The following is a 24,175-nucleotide window of genomic DNA, read 5'->3' on the forward strand; positions in this document are numbered from 1 at the left end:
ATGATGATATTACCTCTTCCTTTTTCACAGTATTTCATATAAATAAAGCCCTGTGCCAAGCACTTTACATGCATAGATGATTCCATTTAATCCCATGAGGGAGCTATTATTTTTATTCTTAGGAAAGAGAAGAATAAAGAGACTTGCCCAAATGGTAAAATTAAGGTTTGAATGGAGACATCCGATGCCAAATCCACAAACCTTTGTTCTTTCTGGTCATTATTCTCCATATTAGAATGTCTAGTCCCCTGCTGTCCTCTAAATCTCCTTTCGTGCCATGCCTAAGTGCTAGGACTCTAACATCCATGTGATTGGTGTAAGTTGAGGACAAAGGTGACTGAACATTGGGAAAGGACTCTCCTCATTGGATGTGTCTGGTGCACAGGATCAGGCACCCAGCCCCAGCTGTTAAGTCAGTCCTGGATAAGCTTACCCAACCCTTTCTGGATTCCTGTGAGCCTCATGCCACTCAGCCCACACATGTCCCCATGACTTTTTAAAAATTTATTTCCCTATAAAGTAGATTCATTTTTCTACTGAGATCATTCAACATCAGCTTCCCTTGGGTCCTAGTTCCCAGATCTTCACTAACAACATCATCCTTTGAATTCTTTGTCCCACGGAGATGGGACCAAATGCTCAGTAGGACCGGCAAGGGGACATGCTCCATAAGGAAAGAGGGGGCAGGACAGCTGTTCATCACCTGTCCCATCTATACGTACTATATATACGGAAAAGGAAGACCCAGTGCACTGTCTGTCCTCTTCAGTCAAACTTCAGGAGTTTGCTTCTTTGTCCCTGTGCCTTGCTCCTTAGAGGCCCTGCCCATTCATTTCTTTGCCATCTTGGTGGTTTCTGCTATGTTCTAGGCTGTTAGGTGACTTGTATACTTAGGGAGCCAATTATGCCCACCCTCTATGCCTCTTCCCTTCCTGACTTACCACCACACCCTTTTATTACAGTTGCCCTTTCCTTAAAACCACACACAGCCATTAGCTTCTTACGGCCTTTCCCAGGGTTGTCCCTCCATGCTCGTGGGAACCAAACCGAGTAGCTAACTTTCCCACCTCTTCCAAACTTATCACCCACACCTTCAAAGCTTTCCCTCTTCCAACCCACACAATGAGTTGAGGGAAAGAGAGGGAAATTGGTTCTTCCGGAGTCTGGGATAGAAAAGTGGTTGGTGTGGAATACTGGGAGCTAGAGGAACATTAAGGTCAGCCCCGAGGTGAAGAGTAGAGCTGCTCGGGCGGGGCCGAGCCTGAGAGCCATAGCCAGAAGCCCCAGAGGGTTGAACAGGAGTTAAAAAAAAAAAAAAAAAAAAAACGCTCAGGCCCCGGGTGAGGAAAGGTGGGAACCTGGAGAAGGAATGAGTCACACGGGATAACACACTGCCTGGGGAGATGCAAAGGAGGAGTCTCTGCAGAGCAAGTCAAGGCAGGAGAAGCAGGAGTAAGAGATGAGTCCCGGGGCAGGAGTCGGGAACTCCTGAACGACGATGAAAGAGGAGACTTGGAGGAATACAGAGAGACTTATATGTGAAACAAGAGGACAGGTGGGATGTATAGTGATCTGCAAGGGCTGAGACTACATTCGACTATGTAGACAGCATTGACAGCATTCTCCCTCTCCCCCTCCCCCTTCCCCCCCCCCTCTCTCTCTCTCTCTCTCTCTCTCTCTCTCTCTCGTGTGTGTGTGTGTGTGTGTGTGTGTGTGTGTGTATGTGTGTGTGTGTGTGGTCTGCCAGGCATAAAGCCACCATAGCTGGCTTCTGCTACTTACTCTCTGTGGTCTGAGATTGGAATGTCCCTCAAGAATCGATGAGCTTAAACTTCACACCGTGACTTACTTCTTCAACAATAAATGTTAGGTGGCAAACCTGGACTCAGATCCAATTTTACTAGTTAGTAGGAAATTGAGCTGTATTTTATTTTGATTTTTTTTTTAGTATTTAACTAAAAAAAATGCATCTCTATGCTATCACATGAGCACTAGCATGCTTCTCCACGCTTTGGTGTGCTTTTCTGTCAAAGACAGATAATAGCATCAGTTGGTGGTAATTAGAAGAAGATACAAACTTTAAGAGTGCTTTAACCTAGTAAACATCAATAAGTATTAGCCATTTTCAGTAATAATAATTACTTCAATATCAAATTTAGAGCTTAATGCTTCTTCACCAGGCAGCACAAAGAACCCACTCACTGCTCTATGCTCCAAAGTCCATGGTGAAATAACGTTCTGTCTCTAACCCAACTGCATTGGGGCTCATGCTTAAAATTCTACCTGGTCCTCAAAATCCCATCTTTACTGGTGAATAACTTTGACCATTCCTCATCTGAATCTCCAAGCCTCAGCCACTCTGTAAGCCAAGGATGACTGTTCCAGCAGAGTCGAATGTGAGGTACGATCACGACACAGGGTCCCTGTGGGTCAGTGAGGGATGGAGTCGTCACGTGTAGAGCTCTTAGCTTTGCTGTAGACCTGTTCTTGGATTATAGCTCCAAGTATGAGGTCACACCAACTCGTCCACGGAACGAGTGGTAAGTGCTTTCGTCTGTTTATCCTGAGCTCCTTCAGACCCTGGGACTTGTCATGCGAGAGGCCCTGGTTTTTACTGCAATGCCTGCCAGCAAATCTGGGTGAGAGGGTACTTCTTTCATTTCATGTAGAAGAGGTGAGGAGACTTGAAACAATTCTGATGTACTTGTAGCTTTTGAACTTCAGATTAGAAAGAACTTCTTGGCAGGAGGAAACTTTTTTCATTCAAAATAAAACCACTTCGTTTATTTGTTTGTTTGTTTGTTTGTTTGTTTATCTATGGTCCCTTGGGTTTCTGGACAGGTGGCTCTCAAGAAGAATGTTAATAGGTTTCAGAAGAGGATCACACTAGAGAAGAATGAGAATATCTTCTTCCCTGTGCAGGTGGATTGCAGGATTTGCTGCAGAGAGCCTGTAAGACACGTTGGGCACAAAGGAGGCCAGTGTCTGGAGGTGGTTTAGCTGAGGTTGGTTGGCCTGTTTCTTTTTTAAGTAAGTAGCTGAGTGATACCAACAGCCCTGCAGCCAGATTACACGTTGCTACTAAGAAACCTGTTATGTCATCTCAGGGAAAAAAAAATCTGCACAAACACGCCAAGTTTCTTGAGAAAAATCAAAGGCCCACTCCTCTCTTTCATCTTTCTGGCTCTGCAGAGCCCAGGCTCCCAAGTTGCCACATGTGGCTCAATCTTTGCATTGAGATCGACAGGGCGTATCAACTCAGAAGATAGGGATAAAGCCAAGAAGCACAAACTGCATTGGTGACACGTTACTGCTACAGAGGCTAACTCTCCACCAGAGAAGGCAGAGGGCACATGGCCCCTTCCTTTAGAGTAGAAGGGAGAATTTGTTTTAGTGGCTGGGCACTGAATCCAATGGGCTGATTGAGTTTGGGTGTCTTTTTTCTTTTGGTAGTATATAATGCATGACTTCAGAGTGATTTTTATGGTATCTGTGGCCACTTGTTCAAGCCTGGGACAGAAAATTTGGGGATTTTTCTGTCTCATTCAGCAACACCTCTCACGGGGCTTAACCCATTAGGAGTTCTTGTGATACCCAAATTTAAGACCACCAGAGGGCCCTGCTGGAAGGAAGTGATTCATGTGTTGTTCAAATAACAGCCAGTCAATGTCTCTGTCCTCTTGATGAGTTGTCTATATTGGAACAGTTAGCCCACATTCCTCCCAGGAGGTAGTTTGCATCAAAACAATAATGAACGTCACTGCCTTTTGTCTATGAGTTTCTGTGGTGAACAGGCAGGTGATCTGGAGTGGAGAACCGGAAGCCAATGTGTTTAAACTTCTCTTGAGGAACGGCAGCTTGGGGCTGCCCATCTTCTGTCATATCTTCCTGAGGCTTGGTGAAGTAGCTTTCATCACTTCCCAGATGAACTCTCTAAACTCATGAACCTGCTGCCAGGGCAAAAAGAAAGAAATGATGAAAGCCCAGAGAACCAGCCAGTTAATGAGGACGAGGAGTCAATTGGAAGGGCCTCCCTTTCCGCTTGACTGTGGGAAAGTGGTTTATCCCTGCCCTCCTTGCTACCCTGTAATGATATTCTGAGCATTAATAAGAGGTCTGGCATCTACAGCTAATTCCTCAGATTAAAAACAAACAAACAAACAAACAGAAACCTCTTCTATGTGAATAAAGTCAGGGTGAGGCAGTGGTGGGACAGTGGATGCTGGCACCCAAGGGAGGAACTAACAGGAAGCCCAAACAGCAGCCATGCTGAAGATCATGGAAGATTACCAAGCATTTACTAGGCACTGTCTAGAGCTTGAGACAGACATCAAAATGACCTGATGAAGTTGATTTAATCCACCTGGCACTATAGCACAGCACCACAGATCGAGTGGCTAATAAACAGCAGAGATTAATTTTCTCATGGGTCTAGAGGCTGAAAATTATGCAAGCACAGTCATGTTCAGGGGCACACCCTCTTCTGGAGTGCATGCTAGTGTCTTCTTGCACTCTCGTGTGCTATAAAGGCGAGCAAGAGACTGACGTGTCTCCTCCTGCTTGCTCTTTCTTCCTTCCTTCCTTCCTTCCTTCCTTCCTTCCTTCCTTCCTTCCTTCCTTCCTTTCTTTCTTTCTTTCTTTCTTTCTTTCTTTTTGGTTTTGTTTCTTTGATTTTTTTCAGATTGGATCTTACATTGTATCCAGGCCTACATATCATTATATATAATAAGTTGGCCTTGAACTCATGTCAATCCTCCTGCTTCAGCATCCTCCATGATGTGACTATAAATGTGAGCCACTGCACCCATTTCTCCTCCTGTTTCATAGTGGCATTAATCCTATGAAGACAGCCATAACCTTGTGATTTCAGGTAATTTAATATCCTCCCAAGGTCCCCACTTACAAATACTGTTAGGTTGGGATTAAGATTTCAACAGAGGAATTTTGAGAAAACACTTTCAATCCATAATGGAAATAGATGCAATTTTGATCCCTAGTTGCCATAAGAAAATGAGGCACAGAAACACTAAATAACAACTTAAGGCTACGTAAGCAATAGTCAGTTGAGCTGGACCTTCATATCCACACCATCGGGCTCTTAACTTAGGCTCCTAACCACTGCTGCCTGCTGCCTTCAGTGTGAGTCTGTTACAGCCCCTACATCCTGTTAAAGCTGTTTCTGGAAAGTAGAAAAAAAATTACTTGGATAAATTTTGTTTCAGAAGCCAGGATTCTCTCTAACATTCTGGCTGTTAGGAATCTAATAAGCTCAGGATGAGTTAACCTCGAGTTGTTTCTGTCCCCAGCCTCTCTACCTCCCTCACCCCATGACTCCTGATGCTTGGCTGACATGTCTCACTCCTTCCTCTGGAGGAGGTCTTTGGGACTTCAAATACAAATGTCTATGATGGCAGGGTCAACTGCTGTAGAAGGTCTGTGGACTTGGCACTATATCAGCCATTCCTAGAGGCTAATTTATAATGGGAGATAGCCCAGATGGGTTCATCTGCACCTGTCAGAATTCCACAGCCCCCCTTGTCCCCTCTCTCACACTGCAGTCAGAGTTCAAATAAATGGAAGGTTTCTTGTACCCAGAGAGCTGCTCAAGGCAGCCAGCAGCTCTCTGCCTTGTGGCAATTAGCAGAGTTCCCGCGGCTCCTTAAGCAATGTTGATGGGCCCTTGTCTTTCATTAAACTGCCTGAGAGTCAATCCCTTGATGGATCCCAGAGGGAAAATCAAGGAGGAAAGAGTTTATTATCAGACATAGTCTAAGGGCAACCAACTTAAGACTTACCTAAAAAAAAAATGATAATTAAATATTTCTCCAAGGAGCAAATTAAGATAAATACCCTAAGAGTCATTCCATATAGATATGTCTAGAAAAATGTCCAATTAGTATAATATATACCACATTTCAAGGGCCTGGGGGACTCTTTTTTTTTTTCTTTTTAAAGAAAAAAATCATTGTTGATACTCCAAGGTTCTAAGGAATTTTTTTTTCTCTTTCTTTTTCTTTTTACACGCTCAGGAGCAATCTACTTCCCCAAGGGAAGGACCAGGATATAATTCAGCAGACCAAAATTCTGTTCCCAGCAAAATCCTGTTCCCAGTCAGATTCTGAGAATGGCTGGCCTCTTGACAAGTCAGAACTGCGGTTAATTTAGGACAATGAATGGAAGCAGATTAAAAGGACAGAGCTTATTGTCAACTAAGTTCGTGCCTACTGAAGTGACTCGAACAACCCTCAGGCATCTATCTGCCTTTCTAGAACAAAATAAAACGAGCAGCCACTTTTTTTCTGGAAAGAAAGCAACGATCCCCCTGTTCTGCGGTTTTCCCTGGCCTTCTAGAAGGCTTGGCCAATCAGGTTTTCAGATAAACATCCTTGGAGTAGTTTTAGTCCAGAGATTTAAAGGACTTGGAGTTGATCCTTGAGTGAGAGCCGTCCACACATCTCACCTCGTTAATCTTCAGTGAGAGGGTGAGTTTTACAATTGAGCCATTATGTGGATAGGGAAAACTGACTTGGGGAGTTTTATAGCAACCATGAAGGGCCTGAGATCCAGCCCCCAGGCAGAGCTTCCTCCTCCCACCTGGTTGCAGGATGCCTCGAGCATCGGTACTCTGCAGAATCAGCCTTTTCTTGAAAGAAAGTTAAGTTTCCCGAGGAACAAAGGTCAACTCAATTTTCCAACCTAAGTTTTTTCAAACACCCCTCACATACCAGGTCGAGAGAAGATCAATGAGCTGCTGAGCCAGTCTCTATTTGGCTGTCTGAGAGTCTAATGCGTCTGCAGCGCTTTGGGAAAAAATTAAGAAAACAACCGCTGATGCCTTTGACACATGAAATGTCTACCAGGATCTTTTTTTCCTACCCACGATCAAGGTTGATATGAAAATCCGCTACAGGGAGAAGAGGAGAGACTTCTCAGTGCAATGCAAATCCCTCAAGTTCAAGGCAGACACTGCCCCACCCCCTCTGCTTTTAGCCAGGAATAGATCATTTCTAACCCATCACCGAGAGGAGCATGGCAGAGCCCTCATTATCTCCTAGCCATGCTTTCCAAATCAATCAGCCCCCTGCTATACTGCTGAGCTTTTTAATTTAAATGTCAGCTAAAGTTAGAGTGTTTAAAAAAAAAAAAAGTAACTCAGTAACTTTGGTTGACAATGTCACTTCTCCTTGACGGTGTTAAATACTAGGAATTCATGCGCTAAGGTTCCTCCTTGATGTTTTCTGATACTGTCCCTAAAAATCTGGATAGGGGCTCAAAAATTAAGAGGTTTCCAATTTCCTTTGTCTATAAATTGCCACTTTTCAGAACACAGAGACGGTTTCTAAGGCTTTGCCACCTTGAAATGACCTTGTAATAAGTACCCTAAAAGCTGCTGACACCTGTAATATATAGGCTTTCTGCATGGGACTGCCACTCCACTTTCCTCCCTTTCATTTGGCATTGCTAATTTGAGGAGGAGAGCAATTGTGATATTTTCTCTTCTTTAAAATGGGCGTGTTACCAATGACACAGGAGGCAGAGCCCAAAGTGAATGAAGAGGAAGAGGTCTACCCTCAATGACTTTCAAGCCTGCTAATTCCAAACTAGTTACACTGAGACTTGACTGATGTTGCTCAGTAGCCTTTGGCGGGGGATGAGGGGGTGGGGGGTGGGGTTACTACATGTTATGGACAGGACAGTCTCATTCATAGCCCAACCTTCTATTTCCCTGCATCTCCTGCCTGCTAAACATCAGGTCTCCTTACCAGTTACTGAGGTTCTGGCTCTCAGAACCTGATACCCCAACGTATTGCATCTTGGTCTGCTGTATACTTTGAACTGGCAGAGACCGGAAGGACCTGGGAAGTAAGGTTCACCTTCTGTTCCTGTGTTCCTTTGCTTCCCCAACGTGAGTCATAGAGACCACAGTTTCTTTTTCCCCAAGACGGGTCATAAACACTTGAACTCAGGCCCAAACCAAGCCGTAGACATAAAAGGCCACTCCTGAAGTCTCATTCCAGGTTCCTTGTCCTATTCCTGAGAAGAAGAAGAAAAGTTGCAAAGACCAAGAAGACCCGGACCATCAGACCTTGCTGTCCCGCCCCGGTCTAGCCCACTCTCAACCTTGTTGCTGAGTCACATGGCTGTCAAATCTTCGTAGAACCTTAGCATAAAAACACAGTTTTCCCTGAGCTTGGGGGTCTTCAGTTCTGAAGGCTGCCACATCATGTAAAACCTTGCATAAATAAACTTGTTACACTTTTCCTCATTACCCTGTCCTTTGCTATGGTGGTGATGTTGCCTGTGACTTACAGGGGTCCAGGAGAGACCGTTCATTTTTCTGTCCTTACTCTGACAACCAAAAATACCTTCATACACTTCCAAACACTTCTGTGAGATGAAGTACATACTTATTGAGGCTAAATAAATCCAAAACTTCAAAATCCTAACACCAGACGAAAATTCAAAACAAAAATGTTGCCAGTGACAATCTGTCCACATGGGGACTCTCAGAACATGCCTGCCTGTGTCGTCCCCTAAAGCTGCACATCTGTTGGGTTGTTCATTTCATTGTTGCAGTCAGCTGATTTGATGCTTCCGGGGAGGGGGGGGGCATGACTCTTCCGCTGCTGATATTGACCTCACCTGGCTACAAAGTAGCATCCTTGTGGGTGGTAAGTATCTTAGAGTAGGGCTTACTGTGTCCCCAGACTAAGCAGGGTCCTGGGCATGACAGATATCCATTCACTTTATTTAGTTTGAGATGAACTAAATACTGAACTACTGACCAATAGTTTAGTAAAAAATACAATATAATATTAGAATTTTTTTCTCATCTTCATAGGATGATGGATGTGATGGTATGAGTACCCGCCCTCTTACCCCCCCCCCCCCCGTTTATATGTTGATGTAAACATAACCAGAGTGATGATGTCAAGGGGCAGGGCCTTCTGTATTCCTGTAGAGATAGACCCTTGAGGCTTGCCATACCTCTTTTACCTTGAGAGGACACAGCTAGAGAAAGCCATTTATGAGTCACAAGTCTCCTGGAGCCTTAACCTTGGACTTCCCAGCCTACAGAGTCTCTGTTGCTTATGACATCCCAAGGCTGCAGTATTCTGTTGTTAGCAATGTAAATGCCCCCAAGACAGTGCAATTCAATAGTGACACCATGGCCACTGGGAAGCTGGGTTCCTTTCATCGTACTAACAAACAGAAAAACACAGTAGAAGGATAGTGCTTAATTCTGTTACTGGGGCGCCAGGTATATTAAAGTGAGACAAGTGTTCAGACATATAAACACACACACATATGCTACTTGTACACATACATGTGCACATATTCTCACACATACACATGTGCACACACATGCTACTTACACACATACACACATGCATACTTGTACATGCACATGTGGACACATGTGCTACTTACACACACATACAGATGCGTGTACTACTTACACATATGCACACACGTATACACATGAAAAATGAATGCCAGTGTTTACCAGGAATAAAACATTTTCTCAAAATTTGATGATTGGGGTAGGGGCAGTACAACTTTTCCTTTTGAATCCATTCCAATTTTTTATTCCCATTGTTTCAAGGCTCCCATTGTTCCTCTTTTACCAAATCAGGTCTCCTTTCAAAGACATCCAACCACTGATGTTTCTTCCTCATGGCCCACATTCATTCTAAGATAGCAAACCCAGACTACAAATTCCCTTCTATCTATCTGTGCTTGGGGAAAAAAAAAAAAAAAAAAAGGTGGGTCAGCTTGTGTTTTTCAAAGACCATCTTTCGTATTCACAGTAGGAGACAGAAATCGCAGTCGAGTCAAAGAGCAAGTCCAACTTTTTTCTATTTCTATGGCCTCAGTAAAAGTCTTATCTTGTCAGTTCAGCACCGACAACCTTCAAATAAGGGGAAAAATGAAAGCAAAACACATTCAACCATCAAGTTTAAGAGCAATTGAGCCTTAGGTCATCTGTAGAAATGTAGACAGAGACAAATTCCCATGGATTCAGTTTGTTTCTTCTCTGTCTCTATGACTGCAAGCAGCATACAAGTGGAAAGCTTGACCTGCTTGTCATGTGTGTTCCTTGAAGATGGGACTTAGTTAAAAGGGAGACGTGGGAGAAGGACAGGAGAGAAGGTGGGAGGGAGGGAGGGAGGGAGGGAGGGAGGGAGGGAGGGAACAAGGAAAAGAGAAAGAACTGACTTTATTCACACACCAAATCCCTCACACAACCTCTTGTGACAGGGCAAGTCTGGGCATAAGGAGTTTCTAGGATGCCTGTCTGTCGAAAACCTATACACAGGAGCAAACAGCAAGCTTTGTTTGAGAGCACGTGCCTTCAACAACCAACGTACACATTTGTACAATCTAGGACCTTACAGCTGCCTATTACGTCATTACATTTGGACTTACTTTCCACAGTCTGTAGGCAGTGGGGAGCAGAGAGTTGAGTTTCGGACACCAGGATAATGAGCCCCGCTCCACCCCAAGACCAAAACAAAGGTTTTCTTTGATGCTCTCTGCTTTCACATCCCAGACAACTCATCTTCTGCTGCTGTGAGACAAAGGGGAAAAAAGGGGCCAGTCTAAGCAAAATTGCTCCCTCCCCCAAGAAGGAAAGTCTAGAACTGTTTCAAATCATTAGCCACTCCTTGCCAACCAGGAGAAGGCAGTGTAAGGATGCTGCTCACAGATGCAAAGGGACTAACTCACAGATGCTGAACTCATACCTCATCCTGACCTATACTGAGCTTGATCATCACTAATATTTTATTCAAGCTAAAGTTAAAAAAAATAGTGTTCTTTTCTCTTTTTAAAAAATTTTAATCAAAAGGTTTAGTCCAAGCTGAAATCAATGTTGTCCTGAACCAGAAAATGAAACCTGAACCAGATTGAGGCCTAGTTTCCTTTCTCATCCCGAAGGCATTCCATGATAATTTGCCCATGGCAGTGGACAGCCAGTCTCCCTCTTGGTAGCTACTACACCAGTGACAGCACCCCTGGCAGGCTGGATGAATAATTTAACTCCAATATGCAAACGTGGCCTCCCTGCTAGGCCGTTTAAAAACCATTTACACAGTCCAGTTTGATTTTCAAGTGTTCAGACAGATGACGGGTCATTTGAACCTACCTGTCCAAGAGCATGTTTTTGTATATCCTTATGCCGCGTATAAATCAGACCAAGAAAGGAAGACTGGGCAGACCACTTGGCCACTTCACGTAATTGTTCTGTCTGGCCTGGGTAGATGAGAAATTCAGTGGTGTCAGCAGTGTTATTGGTGGTGCGTTTTACTTGGTGGGGGGGGGGGGGAGTTCCGTGGCCAGTGCCTTCACTGCTTTGCCTGACCGGCTCCATTTTTCTCCTCCCTCACGTACACACCCTCTTTAATTACCAACAGCAAACAGCGTATTCCACACACTTCACAACATCTGTTCTAGCCTTAATTAATCGCTCACACCGTCTCCATAGCAACAGTGCTTAGCAGGCTCAGACTCCACATTAGGAAAATCTTCCTGCAAGTGGGTGACTCAAAATATGGCCTTAACGGAGATATGTTTGCATTAATTCTAGTGTCAGAGCTAATGAGAACTTTGCACAAGGAGGTTTGCCTAGAAGGATCAAGTTGTATGATTACCGTGGTAAAAACAACAGCTTTAAACCGGGAATGGAAGAAAGCACTTTCCTTTTTGTTTTTTTTTTTTCACGATATTACAAAGAAGATGAAGAAGAAGAAAAAAATAAACCTGCACAGCTACCTTTATGTTGCAAGCGATTTCTATGCTGAGCAGATTGATGCCTTTCACGAGGCACATGACTGTTGTTTGCAGGGTAGTTAGGAGACCTCAAGTGTTTAAAGGCAGATCTTCAAGGGGTGCTTTGAGCCTTGGCTCCTCCGACTTTAATTAAAAGCCCATTGTCCTTTGCTGGCACCTGCGTATGCCTTACACCAATCACAGGCTGCCTTGCCAGCAGTGACAAGGTGGACCCAAGCTTTCCAAGCAGGCTCTGGAGCTGCCAAGGGAAATGGCAAACTCGCTCCCGCGAATGTTTTAGCTCCTTGGCCCATGCAGACCCTCTCGCTGATGCTGGCTGCATTTATGTTTATATTTGAAGCTGTTAGGTTAGAGATTGTAAAAATAAGCTTTGGAAAGTGCCAGAAAGCCTGCTTAGGCAAGAGGTAGGGAGAACACAGAAAAAAAAAAACAAACAAAAAAAAAAATAAACAAAAAAAAAACAGGAGTCAGGCACTTACCCCTGAGTGGTATTTCAAATCAGACCAACATCCATCCATCGTTAAATGTTTAACTTGAGTTGCTAGCAGAGGTAAACCATTCACTGAGTGTCCCATTCCTTCCTCCTTCACTGCCCCCATCGACACACAGGCAGGTAACACAATGGAGTCATCTGAGGAGAAAGAAGGGAAGAAAAAAAAAAAAAAACCCAGACAAAATTAACAAGTAAGTTGAAAATGAATTTTAACAGACAAGTAAGATTCCTTTTATAGAAAAAGAAGGTTCTCCTCCAGTGAGCATCTGGAATGGGGAGAGCTTCCTAAATGCTCCCTGGAACTGAGACTCCATGCATCCCTGCGCACAGCTGACACCTGAGTTGGCTAGAGATGGAGATAAATTAAAGGCCTATGAATTAAAATTCATTAAGAGGATGGGAGCTGGGACTTTTGCAGGAATATAAGACATTTTTTTAAAAATACAACTATAGAAGCTAGTACAATTAGTACAAAGAGAAAAGAAAAGAAAGAGGAAGGAGGGAAGGAAGGAAGAGAGAAAGGAAGGAAGGAAGGAAGGAAGGAAGGAAGGAAGGAAGGAAGGAAGGAAAGAAGGAAGGAAGGGAAGGGAAGGGAAGGGAAGGGAAGGGAAGGGAAGGGAAGGGAAGGGAAGGGAAGGGAAGGGAAGAGAAGAGAAGAGAAGAGAAGAGAAGAGAAGAGAAGAAGTGTTGGTTGTTGGCAGTATTTAAAACTCATGACTTGCCCACCTTTCCAAGAGTTATATCCTGGACAGATTATTGGAATTCAAGTAATGCCACATTGAAGTTTCTCAGCCATGAAGCTACACAACCATTGAACCGTGGTCCCACTTAAAGTTCTCCTGCCCCAAGCCATGCGTGGTCAGCCACTTGAAGTGACTGTTGTGAACCCAGCAGCCAGAGTCTGAGAGCTATGGCTGGGTCTCTTGTTCCTGTTCTGCACATGCTGAGATGTTCAAAGACTCTTTCCTTCCTTCCTTCCTTCCTTCCTTCCTTCCTTCCTTCCTTCCTTCCTTCCTTCCTTCCCTCCTTCCTTCAGTATCGAGCTTGGAGCTCTTCCTCTGAGCTGAGAATCCTGTACCCTTGGGTCTTGGATGTCTTTCCTTGACACAGGAACATGAGCTTTGAAAACCTGAAGAAGGCCCTGGCTGGTTTGTTTCTCAAACACACTCATGCTTGTTTCTTCCTCACCCCTCTACTCCACACATGTCACTTTTAGAGTGCTTGCTGTGAACCATTTTGTGTCCTGGGCTTGTTTCATATAGTTCTCCATATAACTCTGCAAGGTATAGCTTCTGCCAATGTGCCCACTTTATAGATAAGCAACTTAGCCCAGAAGCAAAGCTGAAGGCCTGTCCAGCTGCCAGCTGGCAGTAGGCTCCTCTCTTGTTGGCCTCCAGGGGCACAGGTGTTGCCTAGTGTGAGCCCACACTCTATGAATGGGATCCTTGGGGTGGTGGAAGCCTGGACTGCTGGAGGCATTTAGGAAGCAGAGAAAGTCTATTTGGCTTTCCAGTATCTTCTAACTGCCCCTTTTACTCTGGTAAAGGGATTTGCTTTTCTGTTGCGTGCTAAAACCATGAGGGATGTAACTTATAGAAGAGTTCAATTGGGCTTATGGTTCCAGAGGCCTATTGTGGTGGTAGGGAGATGCGGCAACAATTGTCAGGCAGGAATGGAAGCCAAGGACTCCCATCTTGAATGGTAAGCATGAAGCAAAAAGAGCAAGCTAGAAATAGCAAGTCTTTAAACTCTCAAAGGCAGCCTCCAGTAACATACTTCCTAAGCAAGGCCATACCTCCTAAACCAAACCAAAGAGTGCCACCAGCTAGAGACCCAATTGCTTGAATGCCCAAGAGTGTGGGGGATCTCAGTCAATCTACCACAGGAATATCTGTGCAGAGGAGACACTCTGGAAAGAGCACAAATGTTTCTTCATATCAATCATAAGATTCTGGAATCTTCTATCCACGTGCCTCATCCCTCTCTCTCTCTCCCTCCATTCCTTCCTTCCTTCCTTCCTTCCTTCCTTCCTTCCTTCCTTCCTTCCTTCCTTCCTTCCTTTCTTTTGATTTATCATTACCTAATGATACGTGAAAATGGGTTCTGGGGGTAGAAGCAGAGTTGACAAGAGAAGAAAGCAGAGACAGAAAGCACAGCAGGTTCTTCCCTCCTCCCTCCGCCATCCTGCGTTGTGTGACATCACACAAATTCTCAGCTTCATCCCAAAGAAGCACTCTGATGCTCTCTTCTGAAAGTCCACTATCATCTGTTCCCTCAGGGGATCCCAGGGACCAATTTACTTATTTTTCATTACAACTTTGGACCAAGGAGGCAGACATATCAATGCCCATTTGACTAGAATCCACATTGCCAGGAGAGGTTGGTATAGAATGGGGGACAGAAACTGCATCACAGTTTGAGAGCATGCTTATATAGAAACCAATATTCCTCTCCACTCCATAGTCTGGCTTTTTGCAGAACTTGGTCAGTTACCAGGGAACGACGGGTGACTTCCTTGTTTCCCTGCTCCATGTATAAGGGTGATTGGAGAGGCAAAGAGACAATTTCACAGGATACCTGACCCAGGAGAAGAAACCCATTATGGGCACCTCCAAATGCCTGCTGCCACATCTCTGTCTTCTTATTTTATATTTCCAGACTTAGACTCACATGTGGCTCTCTCTCCCTTGATGGAAATGTCTTCTCTACCTACTCTTTCAATTATTCAAGCCTCAGGCATCTCTTTCTTTAGCAAGCTCCCTCCAGTCCTACACATACCAACCACTAGCATCCTCTTCCTCTGAGTTCTCATGGCAACCTGCATGTCTCCATGTCATTTTCCCTACCATTGTTAGGATCATCTGCTCATCAGTCAGTGCAGATGTGCGCATGCCTTCTCATCTTCATTTTGTCCCTTACAGAACACTTCGCCTCTTGCTTGCAGTCAATAAATGTTTGTTGACCACGTCAGTGACAGGACATTTAGGGATGCAAATAAGTTGAAAGCTAACTGTGTGGGCACTTGCTCCAGTCTCGTACCTAGCCATCTCTAAGGACTTATAATTCTCCACTCATGTTGTTTGGCAAGCAATAGCAATCTTCTTAACCTTTGGAGCAAAGCTGAGCAAATTTTAGTAGATTGCTAGGGAAGTTGACACCATATATGGAGTGACTACCACACCCTGACTCTCTGTTCTAACCATAGTACTTAACTGTTTAATCTTCACAACAATCCTATAAGGCAACTATCCTCATTTTTAGAGAGGAAGAAACGGAGAGGTGAAGCAGAGCATCAAGGACACACAGCCAGTAAAGTGGAGCGTTTGCTGCAAAACCCATCCTCTCAAGGGCCGAGAGCTGCGGCCTTCTGATGGGAAAGACAGAGGGGTGGGAGAAGAATCGCCTCAGGTCACGGGAAGGATCACTGATGCCCTTTTATTACCTGTTATCTTGTGACTGAATTGTGTTATCTTCTTAACTTACATGACATGCTCATTTGGACACACACACCTTTTTAGCAGTAAGTGGGTTTTTTTTTTTTTTTTTATATTTTTCTGAAAGAACAGGGCTCCTGCTGTGAGTGCCGGAAGGTGGATGGATATAGCTATTACACATCCTGATGAAATGCAGAGTAACTTGGATTTGTGGTGATGCTTAAATTCCTGCCGCCTGCAAAGGACAGAACAATATGCTTTTCATCCCAGGACAAAAGAATGACAGCTCCCTTTAAGCTTCACCTTGAGGGGCATGGTGGGTCTCATCTATGATCTGAGAGACAGTGGTCTTCTCAGAAGGTTCGTGAATCTGTGTGGGAGTCATCATCCTCTGTTGAATTCTGTTGTAGCTTGTTCAGGTTACTCCAAAATATCATGAGCTAGGTAACTTATGAAAAACAAAATTTTATGTCTCAACAGTCCAGAAGCCAGAAGGTCTGAGAGCAATATGTTAGCAGATTTGGTGTCCGACGAGGACCAACTTCTGAGTTACAGAAAAGGTCTTGCCACATCCTCCCTATGATGAAAGGACTTATGGGCTTTTCCCGTGGCTTCTATAAGCACACTCACCCCATCTATGCAGGATCTACCTTCAGAATACAGTAACTTTTCAAAGGCCCCATCTGCTATCGAGATGGCTGTAGCTATGTGTTTAGCATAGGAATGGGTGCGGTGGACAGACAAGCCGTTCCGATTTATTACACAGTAAAGACATGAAAAGGAAGAGCTTCCAGAGGAGGCTTGGTCATCTAGCTGCACCAGTTAAAATAGAAAAGCATTAGATAACAGCATGACCAAGATGAACCTATGAATCCCGGCATCTCAAAAACTGTCCAAGCGGCCCCAAGAGTGTGGCATTGGAGGCCTGGGTTTTCACAGCCTGAAGGTCAACTGAGTACAGATTTTAAAGCAGAACTCCATGGGGATTTTTTAAACATCTTTACATATTTTTACTATTTCCATCTCCTCTACCATGAGAAAAAAAGATATTTATAGTTATCAGAGCGAAGATATAGATGGAAATAACTCTAAGCTTTCCATTCAAAGTGTATAGGATTCTGAGATCAGCTTTAATGCAGACAGGAAGAAACTTTTCTCCCTAGGTGTCTTTGGGGGTGGAGTGGGGCTCATGTCATTAGGAGTTTGCCTCAGAGGTAAAATAACAGAGTTTTAGTAAGTTGTCCGAATTTTAATGACTATCCCTGCTGGGGAAAACTTAGTCACTGGACTTTTTAATGCACTTTAAGAAAAGCATAGATCTACAGGAGCTACAAAAGGGCACCTCTCCAAAGAGAGTCTTTAAAGCTTTAAGATTTGACCTGTTAAAATAGAGAGACAATTTATAACTTCAGGAAAAATAAGTTGGGATTTGAGTGACTGCCCTTCCCCCCACCATGTCTCCCCGGTTGTTGCTGCAATTCTGGATGAATGTAATGGTTGCCTCCAACCCCATTCCTTTTCGGTTTCCATTAGGACCAATTTGCGTGTGTGAAATGTGTGTTTTGCTATGGTCCTAGGTTTAATATTAAATTTACAGAGTAAAATAATGAGGCAAAAGATATTTATTGACACTGACCAGAACATGGACAAATATTTCCAAAGAACAAGATGAGAACATTTCCTGGTTTACTTTCTCACAGAGAGCCACGGGTACTCTGAAATCAAGAAGTGCCCTTTGTCCCTCTGTAGAAAAGCCCAGGCAGGCAGCAAGCTTCACCAAGAGCTAGCCCCTTTGTCCTTCTGACCTACAGGCTGGGTTCCTGCAAGTCGACTGTAGTCCTTGACACTCAGTCCTGCCTAGGAGGCCCAAGTGAGGGCTCTCTCTTGGGAGTTTCACTATTTACAGCTAACATGTCATGGTGGAGGCTCCAGGCTGGGCTAAAAGATGGTGCTGAAGAGACTCTGAACCCAGCAGCATCTGTTCAAGAGAGTGAGCTACAAAGCAAGGTGACCCAGGTCCCAAGCACGCCCAGACTGTGTTCCTGTACAGCGCCCACCCAGTATGAACAGGTTCTTAGATAGGACACAGGGGCTGTACAGTGAGGGTAACAGCACCTCAACTCTGAAGACCCCAACATTCACACGTAAGAACAAAGTGAGAAAAGGTCTTTCCCAAAACTTCCTCTGCCTTCTTTGTGGTATCAAGGCTACTCACAATAAGCAACTGCTGTGATATCAGAAATTCAGCCCTGGAAAAGATCATTTTCCAAATCAAAATGGCTTCATCTTTATCTCAAGATGCATTTCACACTCCAGATGAATGGGTACACAGTGTAATGTGGAATTTCAAAGTGAAAACTCGTTCACATCCTTCGGCTCACTCAAGTGAAGTTTCTCCTCTAGAAACTCAAAAGTGGGTGAGATCAGTTAAAGATGACACACGCGCGGAGCTGGGTTGTTTTTCTTTTTTCTTTTTTTTAATAATTTAATTATTAGACTCATGCCAAAAATTGAACGTGCATGGGATATTAAATATTCTTCTTAAAGCAAGTTGGGCACAGAGAATCACACACTCAAGGGCTGGGGCCAAGGAGAAACTCTCCCCAAAGTGCCAGTGGTTTATGTTTGTTTGCTTGGGAAAACAAATGGCCACACAATCAGAGGTAAAGAATGTTTTCTTCAGCCCCGTCTCCAGCATCGCCACCGTGTCCAGCCGCCATCGGAAGACTTAGTTTTGCTTCTGTTGTGAGTGTCTGTGGCTGGGGGCCACGCTGATTGGAGTCCTGGGGAGATGACGATTCACTCTGGAAGGAGTCCAAATCTGCAACTGAAAGACATGACAGGTTACAGAAGACTCCACTTGGAACCCGCAAGACAGATGACACTTTCCGCTTCACAGTTAGGAAAAAGAGCGACCTTGTGGTCAACCAAAGAGAAAATGCCCAAGTTCGTCCAGGAAGACAGGAACAGAGCAGCTATCTAGTGAGGACATCAATATTCAGTCGTGGGCACAAGCATCCTATTAATGAAAATTGCCTTCACTGAACACTCTTAAGGGAACACTGGTGACAGTCACTGTTGCCAGAGAAAAGGATTCCCGCTAATCTTAAGTGGGTTCAGGCCTCAAAACTGCAGACAGCCTTTTGTGCATCACAGACTCTGTATGTATCTCCCTTCAGAATGCTCAAGTAAAGAATTGGTCTCAGGATGCATGGTGGCACACACCGTGTTAATCCTAGCACTCTGGAGGTGGAGGCAGGTGGATCTCTATGTTTGAGGCCAGTCTGGTCTACAGAGAGAGTTCCAGGACAGCCAGGGTTACACAGAGAAACCCTGTCTCCAGAAAACAAACAAACAAACAAACAAACAAACAAAACAATCAACCATACAAACAAACAAAACATGGTCTCAAGACTCCATTTATTTTGGGGTTCACTAGTGTAGGCAAGGAAGGGGTCGGAAAAAAGGGGGCTGAAGAGTGAAGAAGACCGTCTATCCACCCACCATACATGTCTGCTAATGCTACACAAAGGACTTTGCAAGAGCAGCTAGGTTTCTGGGAAAATCTTGCTAACTGCGACTGTAGCTGGGCTTGCAGTTTTTTTTCCCCTGGTTGCCTAGCAACAGCAGGCACTGTCTCCCCTTTTCTGATAAAGGCTTCTATGTTGTGCTTTAAGGGGGTAGATGAAGGGGTGCTTTGATTTGAAGAAGAAAAAAAAAACATACTTGCTCCAAATCATTTTTATGGCATTTCTCCCAATATCCAACCTCCCCGAGGTAGCAAAATTACAGGTAAGCAGCTCCTGGTTAAAGGCAGAGGCAAGCAGATCTGCATGCGGAGTGAGGGCAGGTCATCCTGAGGTCTACCTATTTCTATCTCAGTCATCAAAAAGAAACCATTATCCCCTTTGCCACATTTTATCCTAAGCCACCGTTATTTAGACAGCTATCATACCTGTCTCCATCCTAATGATAAAATGCTCCTAACCTTTTCCTCCAGACAGGAAGTTTGCTGCTAGGGAATGCAGTATGGCTGGCTGGGTAAACATGAAGGGCAGAATGTCCCCACGGGGCTTCATCTTTTTGCTACCCCTCAGGTCTTCCCTTTTTCCAATAAGAGGTGGGGATGGCTGGGGAGCAGCCAGGGCCTTAGGAAGTAGAGTCAGATTACATGACTCTGAAATAATGGAGGACCCTGAGGGTAGGGTGAGGAGATAGGCTACCTGCTTCAACTCAATCAAAGGCACAGGCCAAGCCTAACTCTTTTTTTTTTTTTCCTTTTTCTCCTTGAGACTGGGTCTCTCATATCCTGAGATAGCCAAGGGTGATCTTGAACTCCCAATTCTCCTGATTTTCTGGGTTGTGGAATTACAGATACAAGCAACCATGCTCAGTTGATGTGGAACTGTGGATCAACTCATGGTGTTCTGGATATATGCTAAGCCGGCAGTCTACCAATTGAGCCACATCATCACCAACCCGGGAAGAAAACCTCTTACGCTGGGGGGAACGTGACTTCAAGTCCTGTATCCCAAACACAAGGAGCGCATTATCTAAAGGCTGTTGAAGATGCTTCTGAGAAGGAGCCATCACATCTGTCAGGATCTTCTCGCCACCAGCCAAAAGCTGTGCCAAGTCTTTTATGTTCCACATCGCTTTGCAACTCAAGATGTAACCCACAGTTTACAAGTTGGGAAACTAAGGCTCAGGCTAGTTCAACTTTGTGCCCAGCATCACACAGCTGGAAGTATCTGAGACCTCAGCTTAGAGAACTTCAGGGCTCCAGAAAGGTACCTCCCTCTTCAGGTCTCATGACCTCACTTCTCAGTGAGCTGCAAATGACTTGCCCCAGCTCTTTCAGGTTACAAGATCCTACATGTCTAATATCTTCTCTCTACTCACCCTCCTAAAAGATAGCAAAGAAAAAGGTGTACTGAGCCCCCTTAAACCAATGGGGCAGTAATTACAGGCCTAGCAACCTCCCCTACATGGTCAGACAAAGGCAAAGATCCCAAGCAATGATTTCAAATCAACCTGGGCAAGACTACAAATCAACCAGAAGTGCTTCCCCACCCTATCTGACCACTTTAAGAGACAGGGTGTGCTTGTCTGTGGACATGGTGTTCACAGATCTTAATTCCTCTCCCAAGCTCTTGGATCAGCTGGTGCTGATACAAAACGACTTCAAAGGAAAAAAAATCTCAACACTTTCATCTAGAAAATACTGGCAGGTTGAACAGGTCACCTATACTGCAGCAGCTGTGCCCCTTTGCCAATGGCCAGCCCTTGCCAGTGGATGGGCCAGCCAGGACACACAAACCATTACACTGAGAATGGAAAACAAAATCACCCATGGACAGAGGTGGTTGGGAGCTGATTGCTGAAATGTGATAGCCCCCGGGCACACTCCTGTAATCCATGAAGCTCCTAGCCTTTTGGATGAAGCAGAGTCCAAAATGCCCAGGAGTTTGGCAATCTGGGATGTCTCATTAATGGCTTCAGGAGAAAAGCAAAAAGCAAGCCAAAGAACCAAATGCATATTGGGAAAAAAATTTCTCCTATCTTTAAAATGATTGGCTGCAGTTCCAGAAGACTAAGACACAATCATGATTATGGGACAGGAGTGTGTGTGCATGCACACACTTGCACATGTACAGTGGGGAGCAGGACTTTAATCAGAATATTTTGGAATGAGGACGAAGACGTAAGAAAACACTATTTCTACCAGGACATTGGGCCCCAACTGGATGCTATGTGGCCCTGTGTCACCCAGGGGGAACTCAATTTCCTGCTCCCCATTCCTTCTTCGTGTCTACCTGAACTATGCAGACAAGGTCAGGCCGTTTGATTTTGAAATAGAAGCCATGCTGTGATTTCTGATCTTATTACTCTATTTCTACCCCCGAGAGAACTTTAGCAGAGCAACTGTGTGTTTCTGAAAGCCAGCCACCTTTTTCCATATTTCATTTTACCCCAAAGAAAGTGATCCTTATACAGAACCCGAAACTGAAAGTGTATTTCTTCAAACGGAACCTCGCCGGTTCAGAAAGCAGAATTCTTGGGGAGTTCAAAATGAAATTATTCCATTGCATCGGTGATCAAAATGCCTGATGATTCATGGAGAGAAAAATAAAACTTTCTTATTTTTTTAATAAACAAAGAAATATTCATGGGGTCAGGATCTAGGGACCTGAAAGGCAGACGCTATTCAAATGAGACACAATTTCAAAACTGCAACACTCTCCCTTCTGACAGGATAATTTGAACCTCACCACATCTCTGGAAAGAGAACAGAGTACACATTACTAAGCCTAAAATAGAGACAAATAAACTGAAACACATTTTAAAACCCAAAAGTCTGGCTGAACCAAGTGGAAAAGTGGAAGCTTAGTCCGGGGCCTCGTCTGCTTCAGACCTGAGCTACCGGTTTGCACACTAACATATTAACTTTCAAAAGACATCCCCGTAGCCTCATTGTGAGGACCACTGTGGGTCTAGGCTAGCCCTCTAAAGCCACTTCAAATGGCAGAGACTGTCTCAATCTGACTGATATCATTTCTTTTTCTTGTAGACATTTGGTACAAAAGAACATGACCCTTGCTAAGGGACATGCATGCACAACCTAAGATGGTCCCCTTAGTGACAGCCTGCCTGTTGACGCTGGTGTGTGTGGCTCTCATCCTTTCCTCTGTTCACTAATACTGGAATTTCTAACACACGCTGAAGACATTTGGCCCTCCACTGTATCACCATAATTAGTATCATTTTGAGCCAACTTGATAATTAGCTATTTTCATTATCAGCCTACAAATGGTTCCGAAACCATCATCAGTGTTATATCTATGATGAACAAAGTGACTCATAAACTGTGAAGTGATTCAAATCTACACCATGGGGTGAAATGTCGCCCTGGGCAAGTCATGAAGGATTGGGCTGAAATCATGAAATCCTCTATTTGGGTTCAGTGACTCTACAAACAACATTCTAGAAGTAAGACAAAACAAAAGAATTCACAATGCAATCAAATCCATTACTTGAAGTTGCATTTAAATGAATGTTTATAAGGGAGTCATCTTTTTTCCATTCATCTGTCTTCAGCCTTCTCAACAACACATGTTTGAACAGAGCCCACACATTATCCTTAAAGGGCTGGGAAACTAACTAGTACCATTCATAGCTGCAATCTACACTTGATCTCTGCTCTTGTGACCAGCAAATATAAGAGTCGCTTGCCAACAAGACAAGGCTTGTCTCTAATTTGAAGACAGGTAGTTAGCATATTCTTTGCCTTTTCCTGAATTTTCTGTATATGAAAACATTTTATTTATTTACATATTTATTTTCTTGTGCATGTACGTGTGCGTGCGTGCGTGTGTGTGTGTGTGTGTGTGTGCGTGCGTGCGTGCGTGTGTGTGTGTGTGTGTGTGTGTGTGTGTGTGTGTGTATTTCAGATCGAGTCTTACTATATAGTTTAGGCTGACCTTGAACTCAAGATCCTCTTGCATCTACCTCACAAATGCTGGGACTACTAGTATGTGCTGCCACATCCTTCAGGAAAAGCCACTTGCAATCACGACCATTTTGAAATGAAAGTTTTATTTAACATTAATAACGCTATAACTTTCATCCTAGGCATCAGTGCCAAGGTCTGGATGAACCCAGCAGCATAGCAATGGCCGAGGACCCAGACAACCAGGGTGCAGCGAGCATGATTAGTCTACTCTTTTGAAACCATTGATGTCACATTGTTTAACCCTTCTTACCTCACACAAACAGAACTCCAGGTCTCCTGAGCCATGGTTCTGCTCTTGTTTATTTTAATCAAGATTTCTGACTCATCCTATTACTACTATGTCCCTCATGCATGTCCCCAAACTCAAAAGTCCCACCATCCTAGAATAACTTCTTCTCCAAGAGACGACTTTATCATTAATGTTTCAATTCTCCAAAATAATTTGTATCCCCATTTAGTCACTGATTCGTGCTTCCACTCTGAAACATTTAAAAAATCATTTCCTGATGGCGTCACTGGCAATCGTTATTTTTTTCTCAGGAGCATTAATGTACAGCATTTCCCCTCTAATGGAAAACATTTATTGCACAGAGCTTGAGGTATCTTCAGAGCAAAGGAAAACTGGTCTTTGTCCCTAATTTTGCTCAATTCGATTTTCCATAGTGAGCCACAAAACAGGATGTGGGCTTCTGATGTGAAAAGCAATCTATGGTTGACAGCTGAAACAAAAAGAATTCTAAATTAGTGTTGTTATTCTGTTTTTCCCTAGTCTTTGTGTACCAATACTGCACCTAAAAAAAGTAATGAGAGAGGGAGGGAGGAAAGAAGGGAGGGAGGGAGGGAGGGAGGGAGGGAGGGAGGGAGGCGGAGGGAGGGAGGTAATGTATGTGGTGTGAGCATATTCAAATTATAAAGAAAGTAAATTGTTTGACAATGGTCCTT

The 24,175-nt window shown here is 44.1% G+C and overlaps 1 protein-coding gene and 1 long non-coding RNA gene across 8 annotated transcripts in view, besides 1 other annotated feature; both read right to left on the reverse strand.

Annotated features, from left to right (window-relative positions):
* Positions 1-12,708, reverse strand: part of Gm34388 — a 28,167-nt gene extending 15,459 nt beyond the window's left edge. The window contains exons 1-2 of the long non-coding RNA XR_382800.3: positions 12,273-12,708; positions 11,150-11,256 (exon numbers count right to left, since the gene is read on the reverse strand). This is a non-coding gene — a long non-coding RNA (predicted gene, 34388). The remainder of the gene's footprint in view (positions 1-11,149; positions 11,257-12,272) is intronic.
* Positions 10,353-12,696: an enhancer, noted in NCBI's record as "VISTA enhancer mm1001". NCBI's record gives its function as "enhancer in: midbrain (mesencephalon)[11/12] | forebrain[11/12]" and the evidence as "EXISTENCE:transgenic organism evidence [ECO:0001131][PMID:17130149]".
* The window catches only part of Arhgef28 (Rho guanine nucleotide exchange factor (GEF) 28), a 308,082-nt gene continuing 301,231 nt past the window's right edge, over positions 17,325-24,175 (reverse strand). For 5 of the 7 annotated variants that reach the window (XM_017315361.2, XM_030247128.1, XM_006517522.3 and 2 more), the window contains one exon: positions 18,244-18,547. In XM_017315361.2, the coding sequence (XP_017170850.1) occupies positions 18,378-18,547 (170 nt within the window). In that variant the 3' untranslated portion in view covers positions 18,244-18,377. Of the gene's footprint in view, positions 18,548-24,175 lie in introns of all 7 variants that reach the window. The other 2 variants (XM_006517518.3, NM_012026.2) reach the window with 2 other exon arrangements.

Source organism: Mus musculus, chromosome 13 (genome assembly GCF_000001635.26).
Source record: "Mus musculus strain C57BL/6J chromosome 13, GRCm38.p6 C57BL/6J".
NCBI lineage: Eukaryota > Metazoa > Chordata > Mammalia > Rodentia > Muridae > Mus > Mus musculus.